Source organism: Glycine soja, chromosome 9 (genome assembly GCF_004193775.1).
Source record: "Glycine soja cultivar W05 chromosome 9, ASM419377v2, whole genome shotgun sequence".
NCBI lineage: Eukaryota > Viridiplantae > Streptophyta > Magnoliopsida > Fabales > Fabaceae > Glycine > Glycine soja.
In genome coordinates, this window is record NC_041010.1 from 32008396 (window position 1) to 32020941 (window position 12546).

At 29.1% G+C, this 12546-nt stretch overlaps 1 protein-coding gene across 2 annotated transcripts; it reads right to left on the reverse strand.

Moving 5' to 3' along the window:
- Positions 1 to 203: 203 nt before the first annotated feature.
- LOC114367407 (short-chain dehydrogenase TIC 32, chloroplastic-like) lies at positions 204 to 7419 on the reverse strand. 2 transcript variants are annotated; one of them, XM_028324586.1, is made up of 8 exons: positions 7263 to 7419; positions 5691 to 5922; positions 5416 to 5495; positions 3444 to 3597; positions 2614 to 2692; positions 1492 to 1576; positions 931 to 1004; positions 204 to 600 (listed from the first exon to the last, which is right to left on the reverse strand). In XM_028324586.1, the coding sequence occupies exons 1-8, from the start codon at positions 7366 to 7368 to the stop codon at positions 430 to 432; spliced, it is 981 nt and encodes a 326-aa protein (XP_028180387.1). In that variant the 5' UTR covers positions 7369 to 7419; the 3' UTR covers positions 204 to 429. The 2 variants fall into 2 exon arrangements, with proteins under 2 accessions (XP_028180387.1, XP_028180388.1); XM_028324587.1 differs by lacking the exon at positions 931 to 1004.
- Positions 7420 to 12546: the final 5127 nt, after the last annotated feature.

Below are 12546 nucleotides of genomic sequence, written 5' to 3' on the forward strand. Positions count from 1 at the left end.
CACATATATATATATATATATATATATATATATATATATATATTTCAAATTATTAAAATAAGATGTTATGGAATACATTTTTTTTTCTAAAAAAACAATAAAAGCCTTTTTATAAAATTTATCCAAACAAATTATTTCTCCAACATAAAACATGGGCTGACATATATATCTCATCACAACCTTTCCTGATTGTTTCAACTATATAAATATCTCACAATATTTTCAATGTCAATGAGGGCTTTGCTATAGCATTTTAGCACATGATGTACTTGGTGTAAATTCCACACTCATACTAGAGTCATAAAATTTTAAGCTTGAACGACATAACTCTCTAGTTAAAAAATAGTAACAACATATAAATTAACAATAATAATATCATTGACATTTTTATTTGCTAAAACAGAATTCCATCGGCATTGATGATTGTCACTATGTATTTGGCTTAGTCAAATTTATGCTAAAATCCCACAGCTTCTTGGCCAAGTCCATGTCTCTTCCTAGCTGTGAGTGTGCTTCCGAGATATTACTATTAACAAAATACTTGCCGCTGATTCCACTCACTTGTGGATGCAATGCTACATAACATGTTGTTGCTGCTCCCTATAGTCATGTTGTAGAAGGTTGTGAGTTTGTTTTTAACCTCCTTTGGATTAAATAACAAAAGAAATGCTCAATGATATCTATATGGAATTGAATATACTTTGTTAGTTATTACCCTCAATACATGATTTTTTGGCACTATTTTTGTTTTTGTTTTTAATCCTTAAAAATTACAAAAAGATAATTATCTTCTCTTTAGACTAAAATCACATTATTTTTGTTATATGTAAAAATTAAAAATAATTTTTATAAACATTAAATGTGAAAAACGTCACATTTTTAAGTAACAAAAATATATTTAAATTCATGGATTATAGTGATTCAACTTACTTGCTGTACATTTTTGAGTAAAAATCCTGCAATTAGCTTATACACTACAAAAGGCCCTAATATATAGAATATACCTGCATAAACCATACAAAGATATGCCAATATTGGTATACTTGAAAAATGTCACTATGTACATGAAAAATTTATACTTGAACAAAAAAATTACTCACGAAAAAGATAGACAACGTACATGGTCGTTGATGCTGCAATTAAGTGATTAAATTACAGATGTTGCCTCTAGGTGAACATGTGAAACTATGTTTGCAAGGACACTTGAAGGAAAAAATCCTATTTACTAAGTTTGAATTTATTACGTAGAACAATCCATCTATTTAACACAATTTTTGTCATTTTTTCCAATCAATATTTATGTACAAAATATAGGATTATAACATCAAAACTATATATGTTGAGGAATTGAAGCTTATTGCATTGTAAATGCATTAATTGAAACCTGACAGTTAAGGTAGAAGATTATGTTGAATAATTTAATTAATTAGAATTTTAAATCCCATTATTTACATAATTTACACGTAGACTATATATATATATGGTAATTACCTGTCAGAAAACGATTGTGAATGTAAATATTGGTGGTTGTGGCCCCTGGATGAAGAGAATTAGCGATAATATCTATTCCATCTTCCTGTCAAGTTACGATATCAAACAAGTTATATACACATCCCATACAACTAATTGATAAATGAGGCAAAAATAAAGAGCCATTTTTCTCATGTACATAACAGAAGCAAGATCACCAAACTAGCTAGAGAAAAAAATTGAGAATTTAAATTTTATCTTTTTAATTAAAAACAATACATTTTTTACATTTTTTCTTCTTTTAAAAATTTATATAATAAAAAATCAAAACAAATTTTTATTGTTATGCGTTTTCATTTTTATTTTAACTATTTATTATGAAAAAGAAAATAGGAAATAATGAGAAAAAGGTCGTAGTATTTATATTATTAAAAACGAAAACAAAAAACAGTTTAAACCAAATGGACAATGACAAAAATATTGTCTGATGAATGTCATCACTAGAAGTTGTATGATTAATTACCGGAAGGAATGCAAAGCTTAGGAATGTCTAAAAAGCTGATTGGCTTCAAAACCTATCCAAACCTAGGAGTTATAAAAATTGGTAACTAGTGATTATACAATTTTGCCAAATACTTGTTAACAATTACTTGATCAAAAGATATACAATTTCAACTAATAAGATGCAAAAACAAATTTAGTTAGTTCAACCTGATATTTGAATGGTGTAATCCTCTCACACTCAACTTGAACCATAACTATACAATGATGTTTAAAATTCAAAATTGCATCCAATTTCAAAACACTCATACACACTTGTGTAAAGCACTAGCTACTTATTCGATGCAGTGCAACGCCGAATCAAAATGATAATTTTATTTTAATTGGAAATATTCATTTAGAAATACTAATTTGTTAATTAAATAGTGAAAGCCTAATAGGCAAAGCAAATAACACATGCAAGAACACAAAAATCAATTAATTCCTTAGTAATTAGCAAAAGGTATAGAGAAATCAAATGGGGATAATAATGTTTACTTATAGTGGCTATCAATAACCTCTAACAAATGTTTCATTATGCATGTATGGTTAAAGAAACGTATTAATCAACTTTTAACGTCAAAATAATGTATAACTCCCAACCTTGAAACGTCTTGCAAGCTCATTGGAATGCAAAATGTTAGCAAGCTTTGATTGCCCATATGCAAGCCAATTGTTGTAACTGTACATTAGGAAGCAAATTAGTTATACAAAACAGTTATCCTTTGCACTCATACTATAGTTCATGTGTTTGTATGTTTAAATCTATATGTTATAGATATAAAATAGAGATCTTTTATAAATGATTTTTTTAGGTGGATACTATATAAATGATAATCATCACAAAATGAGATCTTTTAATTTAAGTAATTTATAGAATATCCTTAAAAAAGTCACCTATATATAGAATAAATATACACAACAAAATGCATATTAGCATTGGCCCCAAAAGTCGACACTAATCATAAAAAACCAACTCTATTTTTTTAAGTGCCAATCTTAAGGCCACCACTAATAAAAATGACAGTAATTGCAATAACAGAAAAAAGGTCGATGCTAATCAGTGTTGACAAAGTTCGCTCTTAAGTCATTATTAAATAGAGTTGAGGCTACCCTTTTTTCATCTTTAGTGTCATCTAGGCCAACATTTTTTTAAAAAAAAAACTTTATAGTTCCAATTCTATGAGTGATAGATCCTTTCATACACATTAATCTAACACCTAATGCTACATATAGCCACACAAAATTTCATTTCACAAATCAATGATTGGAAATAATATTTATAATTTTAAGATTCAAACAAAGACAAACATAATAATTCTTCCATCAATAAATTCGTAGAAAAGTTAGGCTCAATGATAGCCCTTTTTTCATGAACAAGAATCTGCTAGCATAATTTATCAACATAAATTGTATTTGGGTTTACTTCTTACCTTGATTGATCATTAATTTTATCAAAAAGAATTCCTTCCCGATATGCTAAACGATGACCTGCCGAGGAGACATTGACAATTCTTCCTTGTTTCTTACTTTCTTGTGTTGTTTTCTTCATAGTGTCCAACAACAAATATGTTAACAGAAAATGACCTGTGGAATTATATATGTTGGATAAAATCCAAAGGATTAAGATTATTTTGATTATGCACATATTTCATGTAACAATTATTTATGACCCTTTGCAAGTCATATCCACCAATCCAAGACACACACATGCACATTATTAGACATAAAATTAATTTAGTTACTTACTATAAGTTATTTGAGTAAGTTAATGTTGATTACTCAAGTTAGTTATTTTCTATCTTTGTATAAATAAATCAACTTTGTAATACTTTGATCAATGAATGAATTGAATGAATTCGAAAACTATCATTCATTTCTTTCATTCCTAATATGGTATCAGAAATTTTTGCTTCCGTGTCTCTTGCTTCCTATTGAAGCGATTTATGGTTCTGCCCAGTGCTGTGAATAGTGCTACTAGCCCTCGCTTTGTGGTACCAAGTCCTGACTTGAGGGGGCGTGTTGCGAGTCCCACATCGGGTGGTTCACGAGGATGATTCAGCTCTTATATAACTGGGTAGACCACCCCCTTATGAATCATTTTTTAAGGGGACCTTTTGGATGCCTGATTGATTTTTTTTTTCTCTCATGGCCATGGATGCCATTGATGATTAAGTTCTTATATAACTGGGTAGGCCACCCCCTTATGCATCATTTTTTTAAGTGGACCTTCCGGATGCCTGGTTGGTTCTTTTTTTTTTTCTCTCATGGCCATGGATGTCATTGATGATTAAGTTCTTATATAACTGGGTAGGTCACCCCTTTATGCATCATTTTTTAAGGGGATCTTTCGGATGCCTAGTTGATTTTTTTTTCTCTCATGGTCATGGATGCCATTGATGATTAAGTTCTTATATAATTGGATAGGCCACCCCCTTATGAATCATTTTTTAAAGGGACCTTTCGGATGTCTGGTTGGTTCTTTTTTTTCTCTCATGGTCATGGCTGCCATTGATGATTCTAACCCCTTCATTCTTCATTCTTCTGACAATCTTGGCATTGCCTTAGTTTCTCATCCTTTCATTGTGTTCTCGGCAAAGGCTTAGTTGCTGATGTGGTGTTGTGGATGAATTGGTGTGGAGCGGTTGCGGTGCTCGGCAAAGGTTACAATTTCTTGTCCTTCGTCACCAAAGTTTTTGTCAACAAGCTTTGATGCTTGCTTTGGACTCTTGGAAGCCGTCGAAAATTTCTCAAAGTTTTTATTTTGATCAATGTATTTTCGACATGTTTCGCTCTATTTCATGTTTTCAGATTTTTTTTTCTTTTCTCTTTCTTCTTTAATGTTGATGTATTGTATTCTCCAAGCTAGAAGTGTTTTCAATACATTCTAGCTTGCGGGGGTATTAGACATAAAATTAATTTAGTTAGTTACTTGAAGTTATTTGAGTAAGTTAATGTTGGTTATTCAAGTTAGTTATTTTCTATCTTTGTATAAATAAATCAACTTGGTAATACTTTGATCAATGAATGAATTGAATGAATTCGAAAACTATCATTCATTTCTTTCATTCCTAATACACATGCAAACACACACAAAGTGAGATAAAGGTGTCAGTGTGTATGATGATACTTAACACACACAAAAACAATTTATTGCACACATGTGTGCACACACACTCATACACACATATATTGAGAGATTTCTTGTTTACCTATGTTACTAGATAAGCCGCACACATGAATGTGCATGTATTACCTATCCGAGATACACATAACAGAGAAAGGGAGAGAGAGGTTTCATGTTTGCATGTTACTACATAAGACACACACTTGTACGCACATGTGTATACCCCCCAACAAACTCTTAAAAAAATTATGTTATGGAATTATATAATTTTAATATACCTATGTAATTTACGGCAAATTGAAGTTCAATGTTATCCTTGGATAGTAGGAAAGGGGCTGCACAAATTCCTGCATTGTTTCTTTGAATTGAAAAAAAAAAGTTCAGCAAGCATATATTAGATAATTTCCATGAATGGTCAAAATTAGGGTGTGTGCATAGATAAATTAAGATAGCTAGATATATATATATATATATATATATATATATATATATATGACACCTATATTAAACATGCATGAAGAAAATAACAATGTAACTCATGCACTTTTCTTACATCAAAATATTCAATGGAAGATTTGAAGAATTAAACTCTGATGCAAAATTCTGAACGGATGCCATTGAACTAAGATCTAACTTCATGACATCAATTTTAGCTATTGGAATCTCCTTAAGTATAGATTCCTTAACATTTTCCGCATTGGTCATATCTATCACCCCCATAATCACATGGACACCACGCAAAGCAAGAACACGAGCGGTCTCAGCACCAATACCACTAGATGCTCCTATTGTTAGTTTGAACAACAACACAAAATTATTCAATTATAAGATTTAAGATATCAAAAATAGCAAATTTTGTAGAGTTTCCTATTTTTTTTAAAAAGAATGCAAGTATTATGATAAAGTTTAAGTATTTTTTAGAGTTTGTAAACTTTTGGAATTAAGATAAATTTATAGTTAAGGTTTTGGGTGATCATGGGTTGAGTTACATTAGGTTAAGTTAAAGGTAAAATCCAAAATTGATTACATTTTATATGATATACATAGTTGCATTAGGTTCGTAAAAAAATTTAAGCTTCATTTGAACTAACTCGATTAAATTGAAGTTATAATGTTGTGTTGGGATTATCTTAATTAATATATATATATATATATATATATATATATATATATATATATATATATATATATATATATATATATATATATATATATCAGTTTGGCAACGTATTTGAACAAAAAAAAAACAAGTGAATGCACGATAACAAACTTTAACAACATTTATATCCTAACATAAACTCACTAGTTTTTTAGTTGGAATACATTAATAAATTATAGAGATCATTTCTAACTACCGGAAATATTTGCATAAAATGATTTTTTTTATTATGTGTAACTCTCAGAAGCTATAGGATAAGAGTTCGGGATACAAGATGTTAAGCTAAAAATTTATTGATTTGCAGAAAAATGGAATTTTATTTATTTATTTATATGTAAATTTCATCAGCTATAGAAAAGAGTTGGAGTTAGTTAAATATTAGAGTTAACGAACCATGTGTGCCGTGCCCCATATCTATCACACATTTTTTTAGTATGAATATTTTTATTTTGGATTTAGTATAAGTACATTAATAAGTTATAATTAAAAATTATTTTAATTAATATACATCATCAATGGCGTAACTTAACATATTTATATTAAAAAATAAGTATGTATATGTTAACAAATTCATATATATATATATATATATATATATATATATATATATATATATATATATATAATTGATATAAACCTAAGCATATTATTATTATTAGAAAATTAATATAATAATTAAAATTACTCAACATAATAATTTATTAAAAACTGAAATCATTAATATATTAATTAAAGAGTAAATTATCTTTTTCATATATTTCTTTATTATTTTTCTTTTAATTTTGAATCCAATTAAACAAATATATAAAAAATTATGTGATTCTGTTCCTTCCTAATTCTACCAATCTATAAAATTTTAAATTCCACTTTAAACTCATCTCAACTTTTTATTCTCTCTATTTCAATTCATATTAAATGCAGTGTAAATGGAAAATATATATTGAGAAGGAGAAAGAAAAAAGTGACCTGTGACAATAGCAGTGAGACCACTCCCATCGATTCCATGAGTAACTTCCTCAGCAGTGGAAGATGATGAAAACCCAGATGCTCCTTTTCCTCTGAATGGCCACATCTTTCTCTCTCTCTCTCTCTCTCTCTCTCAGTTTAGACTGCAACACGTTATCAATGATTGTATCAGTTGCTGATATTTATGTACAATGAGAGTTTGTAATATGGTAAATATAACTGTTTAACAACGTTTTTGGTTGTATCATGTATGCTATGTTTTTGTTTGTCTGTTTAGTTTTTTATGTACTTTTTTTTTTTATCAAATACTACTAAAATTTATATTGATCATATTATATGCGAGTTTCACTTAGCAGGTGGAAGGAAGTTTCATAGGTTCCTAACACTGTCATCCAAATTAATGACTCCTGTGAATCAGAAAAGGAAAAAAAAAACGTGATATGGGAAACTTCCTTTGTTTTTCTGTTCGATATCCTAGTTATTTGGTGAGACAGTACAATACCGTTTGCCTCAAATGTGATTACTTAATTACTCCTCTTGATAGTACTTTCATATATGCAAGAGTCAGTAAATATATATCACATGATAGCCATGGCTAATATATAGTTGTTTATGTTCTTTTACCTCTCAACCACACCTTTGTCTTTTGCAACTACTCAAGTAATTAACCACCCTACTAGTAACTTCATCTTCATGTACTTTTCAGTATTTTCAAAAATATTTTTTTCCTTAAAATATCAAAATAAAATTAACAATTACACTGTGTTCGGTTGAGTGAATTGAAAATGAATGAAAAGAGAAAAGATAGTGAAAAGTAAGGTTATTTAAGAGAGTGTAAAAGAAATGAAATATTAGAATTAAAGTTGTTGAATAAGTAAGAAAAGAAAAAAAAAACATTTATCCAATTCCCATTTTATCTCAACTAAAAAGAATTTTTTCCCTTTTGGCAGGGAAACGTTTTTTAATGAATAGGCATACAATCTATTATTTCTAAGGCATAATCGATTATGTGCTTTTGTAAAAGTCCCTATTATTACAAGATACTTTTTAAATGCTTATGTGTTTATTAATATATTTTTTGGTTAATAACTAAAATTGATTTTAACTAATGATTTTAAAATCAAAATGATGATTATGTACCCAAAAAAAACACACGCACACATAAGTACTTGTTTGATTACATAAATATCAATGAGAGAAAGGAGATGGAGGACACAAATACATAAGTACTTGTTTGATTAGATAAAGATGTGAATATGAGATAAAGGAGATGGAGATAATTCCTTAAAAAAATGACAATGAGTTGAAGTACGTATCAATTGAGTATAGGAAGATTCTGCATGCATCCACAATGATGATTCATAAGATTTATCTATAAGAAAAGTTTAGGAATCTGGATGTAGATGCAATTAAGCCTTAGGGCTCATGTCTTGGGTTGCAAATATTGGAAATCCCGTGTGACATAAGGTCTCAACTTAGCTAGGATTGGGCTCTAGATTAGAAGCTCTAGTCTTTAAGGATCTGCCTTGGTTTTACAGAAGCAAAAATATGGGACAATTTTGTTTCAAGGCATTGCAGAATCTATGTTCCTAAAGAGGATAACCTAATAAGGTGCATCCTAGTCCCTAATATGAGGCACATAATAAGAGTAAGTTAATTTACCATCCATCCATTAGCTACTAAGATGTACCAATATTTGAATAAGTTTTACTATATAGACGATAGTGCCATGGGATGAAAAGGGAGATAGTTGACTTTGTTTCTAAGATTCATACATTTCAACAGGTGAAAATAGAACACCAGAAGCCACCTAAAATGTGGTAACACGTGGAGATTTCCCAGTGTAAATGGGATAGTTTAGCCATGGACTTTGTAATGTGATTAATTACCTATGTATTACTCTGTTTGGATTTGATAATATTTGGGCTATAGTTGATTGTCTCGCTAAATCAAGCTACTTTCTACCCATCAAGACCACGTACACATTAAAAAAACTAGTGATCGCCCTTATATTCAAAGAGATAGTTAGCGTTCATTGGAACTAGTAATCATAGTCTCATTGAAACCCTATATCCACTATCGGCCTTTGGAATGCCCTTTGTGAGGCCTTTGGTCTCACATTGATGGACACTGAAAAAAATATCCAAACTATAATTCTATTAATATTTTCCTTCCTTAAAATGTTATTCATTAAAATTTGATGTAAAAATTAAAATAAAATCATTAATTAAAAATAAAATTTCAATTAATTGAAGGATAATTTCACGATAGTGTCATTAAATATGATAAAAGTAGTAAATTTGCTTATAGTTGAGTGCACAATTTTTTTTTCCTTTATATCTTATAATTGAGTCCAAAGAGAAAATAATCATAAAAAACTAATTAGCATTAATCTTTTTGATACAGTTATAAGTTTTCTCTTTCTCTCAACTTTAGGAATAAAACTATATTATTATAATAACAAGTTTTAAATATTTATTCATTTATTTTTATTATTATATTTTTCTTTTTCTTAAAATTTGAGGTCTTGATTCTCTTTTTAAACATTAAATATTTTATGTACCAAAAAAATAAAACATTAAGACTTTAGTAAAATTAAATACTAAAAAGTAGTATAGATTAAAAATATACAATATTGATATTTTTATTGTTATATTGTCATTATACTAAAAAGTATTTTATATATATATATATATATATATATATATATATATATATAATTATAATATGACTCTTGTGAGAATACTTTTTTATATGAAATTATGATAATAATTAATAACAAGATTATCATTAAATTTAAACGGTTGATATTTTTTCTTTTAACAAATAGGTTCAAGATCAACTTATAACTAGCATAAGCATTTTTACTCACCCACCCCAATGGTTCTCCAACAGCAAGTAACGTTCAATGTTTTTGGCTGAATATTTTTAATCAAAAATCAAATCCACATCAAGCAATATTCAATGGTGCACTTGAAATTGAACCCTCACCAACAAGCTATGTTTGATGGTGCCCAACATCATCAACACACACTACAAATCAAAACCATAAACCAAGATCGAAATGGGAAAATAAAGAACAACAATCAAAAAAGAAAAACATCAAGAACATAACCTCAAAAACATTAAGAACACCTAATTCCAAATCTAACCATGGGCAAAATGAACTATATTTCTAAGAAATTAAATTAAAAAAAAAAACTGAATTGTGTTGTTACAATCATAAAAAAGAATATTGACTAGTTACAATCAAAGGCCAACATGAAGTTGTGCTTCCGCGGTACCTAACCCGGGCAGAGGTTGTAGGACTCTTTCTCTTCTTGAAATTGACTTGCGACTTGAGACCATTGCGGTGGGGAAGAAACTTTAATTGGCAGGGACAACGAGATCTGACTGTAGCGAACGTAGAAATGGTAAGATCTGAATGCACTTTAGAAAATTTGGTGTTTTGAAACAAAATCACAAATTCATATTTGAACACCCAATCGTTGCTTGTGAACACAGTGACAACAAAGCCTTTTGCGAGCATGCATGAAGACGAAGTTAGTGCATGTGCAGAAAAAAGAAGAAGATGATGTGGTGCGATGGAGGGTGTCCGGTGTGGAGGGTTGTGGACGAAGTGTGGCTCGGAGGGTGGTGGTGGTGGACAAAGTGTGACAATGAGGGTTAAGGATGAAGAAGAGACATATGTGATGGAAAGAAGGTATTCATAACACAGCAAAATAAAAAGTGATCTATTTTGAGTACCTAGATAATAATTCTTGAAGTGAAAAAAATTCTTCAATATTGTAAAGATTTTATGTATATCCACACTAAGATCAATCTCTGTTATCAACTTTTGATGAGTGAAACTCTAAAGAATAAATTATCTTTCTACTTTTCGGGTCTAGAAACTAAGATGATAAAATTGATGTCATGAAGTTATATCTTAGTTTGATGGCATCTGTTTAGAATTTTGCATCAAAGTTTAATTCATCAGGTCTTCCATTGAATATTTTGATGCAAGAAAAGTGCATGAGATACATTATCATTTTTTTCATGTGTGTTTAATCTAGGTGTCATATATCTCATTATCTTTCTCTGAATGCACACACATCTTAATTCTAACCATTAATGGAAGCTATCTAATATATGCTTGTTGATTTTTTTTTTTTTTTTGCAATTCAAAGAAACAATGCAGGGATTTGTGCAGCCCCTTTCATGCTATCCAAGGATAACATTGAACTTCAATTTGCTACAAATTACATAGGTATATTGAAATTATATAATTCCATAACATAATTTTTTTAAGAGTTTGTTGGGTGGGTATGCACATGTGTGTGTCTTATGTAGCAATATACAAACATGAAACCTTTCTCTATCCCTTTCTCTTTTATGTGTATCTTGGATAGGTGATGCACACACATTCATGTGTGCGGCTTATCTAGTAACCTAGGTAAATAAGAAACCTCTCAATATGTGTGTGTGTGCTCACATGTGTGCAAGAAGTTGTTTTTGTGTGTGTTAAGTATCATCATACGCACTGGTACCTTAGGTAAATAAGAATGTGTATGTGTGAAGGAATAAAATGTGTTCCCAAAAATATACTATCGTATATAAAAAATTTAAATGTACATGGATAACAACTCTTGGAGTGGAAAAAACTCTCTGATATTGTGAAGATTTTACGTCTATCCATACCAAGACTAATCTCTACTATCAACTCTTTGATAAGTGAAATTCTAAAGAGCAAACCCTCTTTTCAGGTCTAGAGACCAAGTTTGAATTATTTTTTTCCTAGTTTGTGTTTGATATTATTTGCTCTCGCGTAAATGTCTCTATTTATAATGTTAAAGAGATATGAATTTGAGCTTTTTTAAAAAAGGAGAAAATAATACTATTTATTTATATTAATTATATTTTTTGTGCTAGCAAAGAACATAATAATATTCCACTAAAATATTTATTTGATTGCATTAAATTTTCTAATTTAATTATCAAATGAATTATTTTCTTTTGTAAAGATTAGAATACTCGTTTGTGTATGATCCTGTAGGTTCAATACTAAACCAATAGTAAATTAATCATAATTAATTTACTGATTAAAGTAGATGTCTAGCATAAAGTAATATCTTTTACCTTCAAAAACTAATAAAAGAATAATGTAATATTTTCTTTCAACATTTTCAGCCCAAGATTAATTTTAGAGTATAGTATTACTGTCAACCTTTAATAAGTTAATATATTATATTTAATCAATGAATGACTTAAGAATTTTTTTCTTCTTTCATTCAATTACTCTTAC

What these genes read in the sequence shown, in the direction of transcription:
- LOC114367407 (XM_028324586.1), bottom strand. Translation starts at nt 7,368, where the DNA reads ATGTGGCCATTCAGAGGAAAAGGAGCATCTGGGTTTTCATCATCTTCC. An exon ending in AAAATTAATGATCAATCAAG is followed by an intron (nt 2,693 to 3,443) that starts GTAAGAAGTAAA and finishes CCTAATGTACAG; the next exon opens with TTACAACAATTGGCTTGCAT. An exon ending in AGCTTGCAAGACGTTTCAAG is followed by an intron (nt 1,577 to 2,613) that starts GTTGGGAGTTAT and finishes GTAACTTGACAG; the next exon opens with GAAGATGGAATAGATATTAT.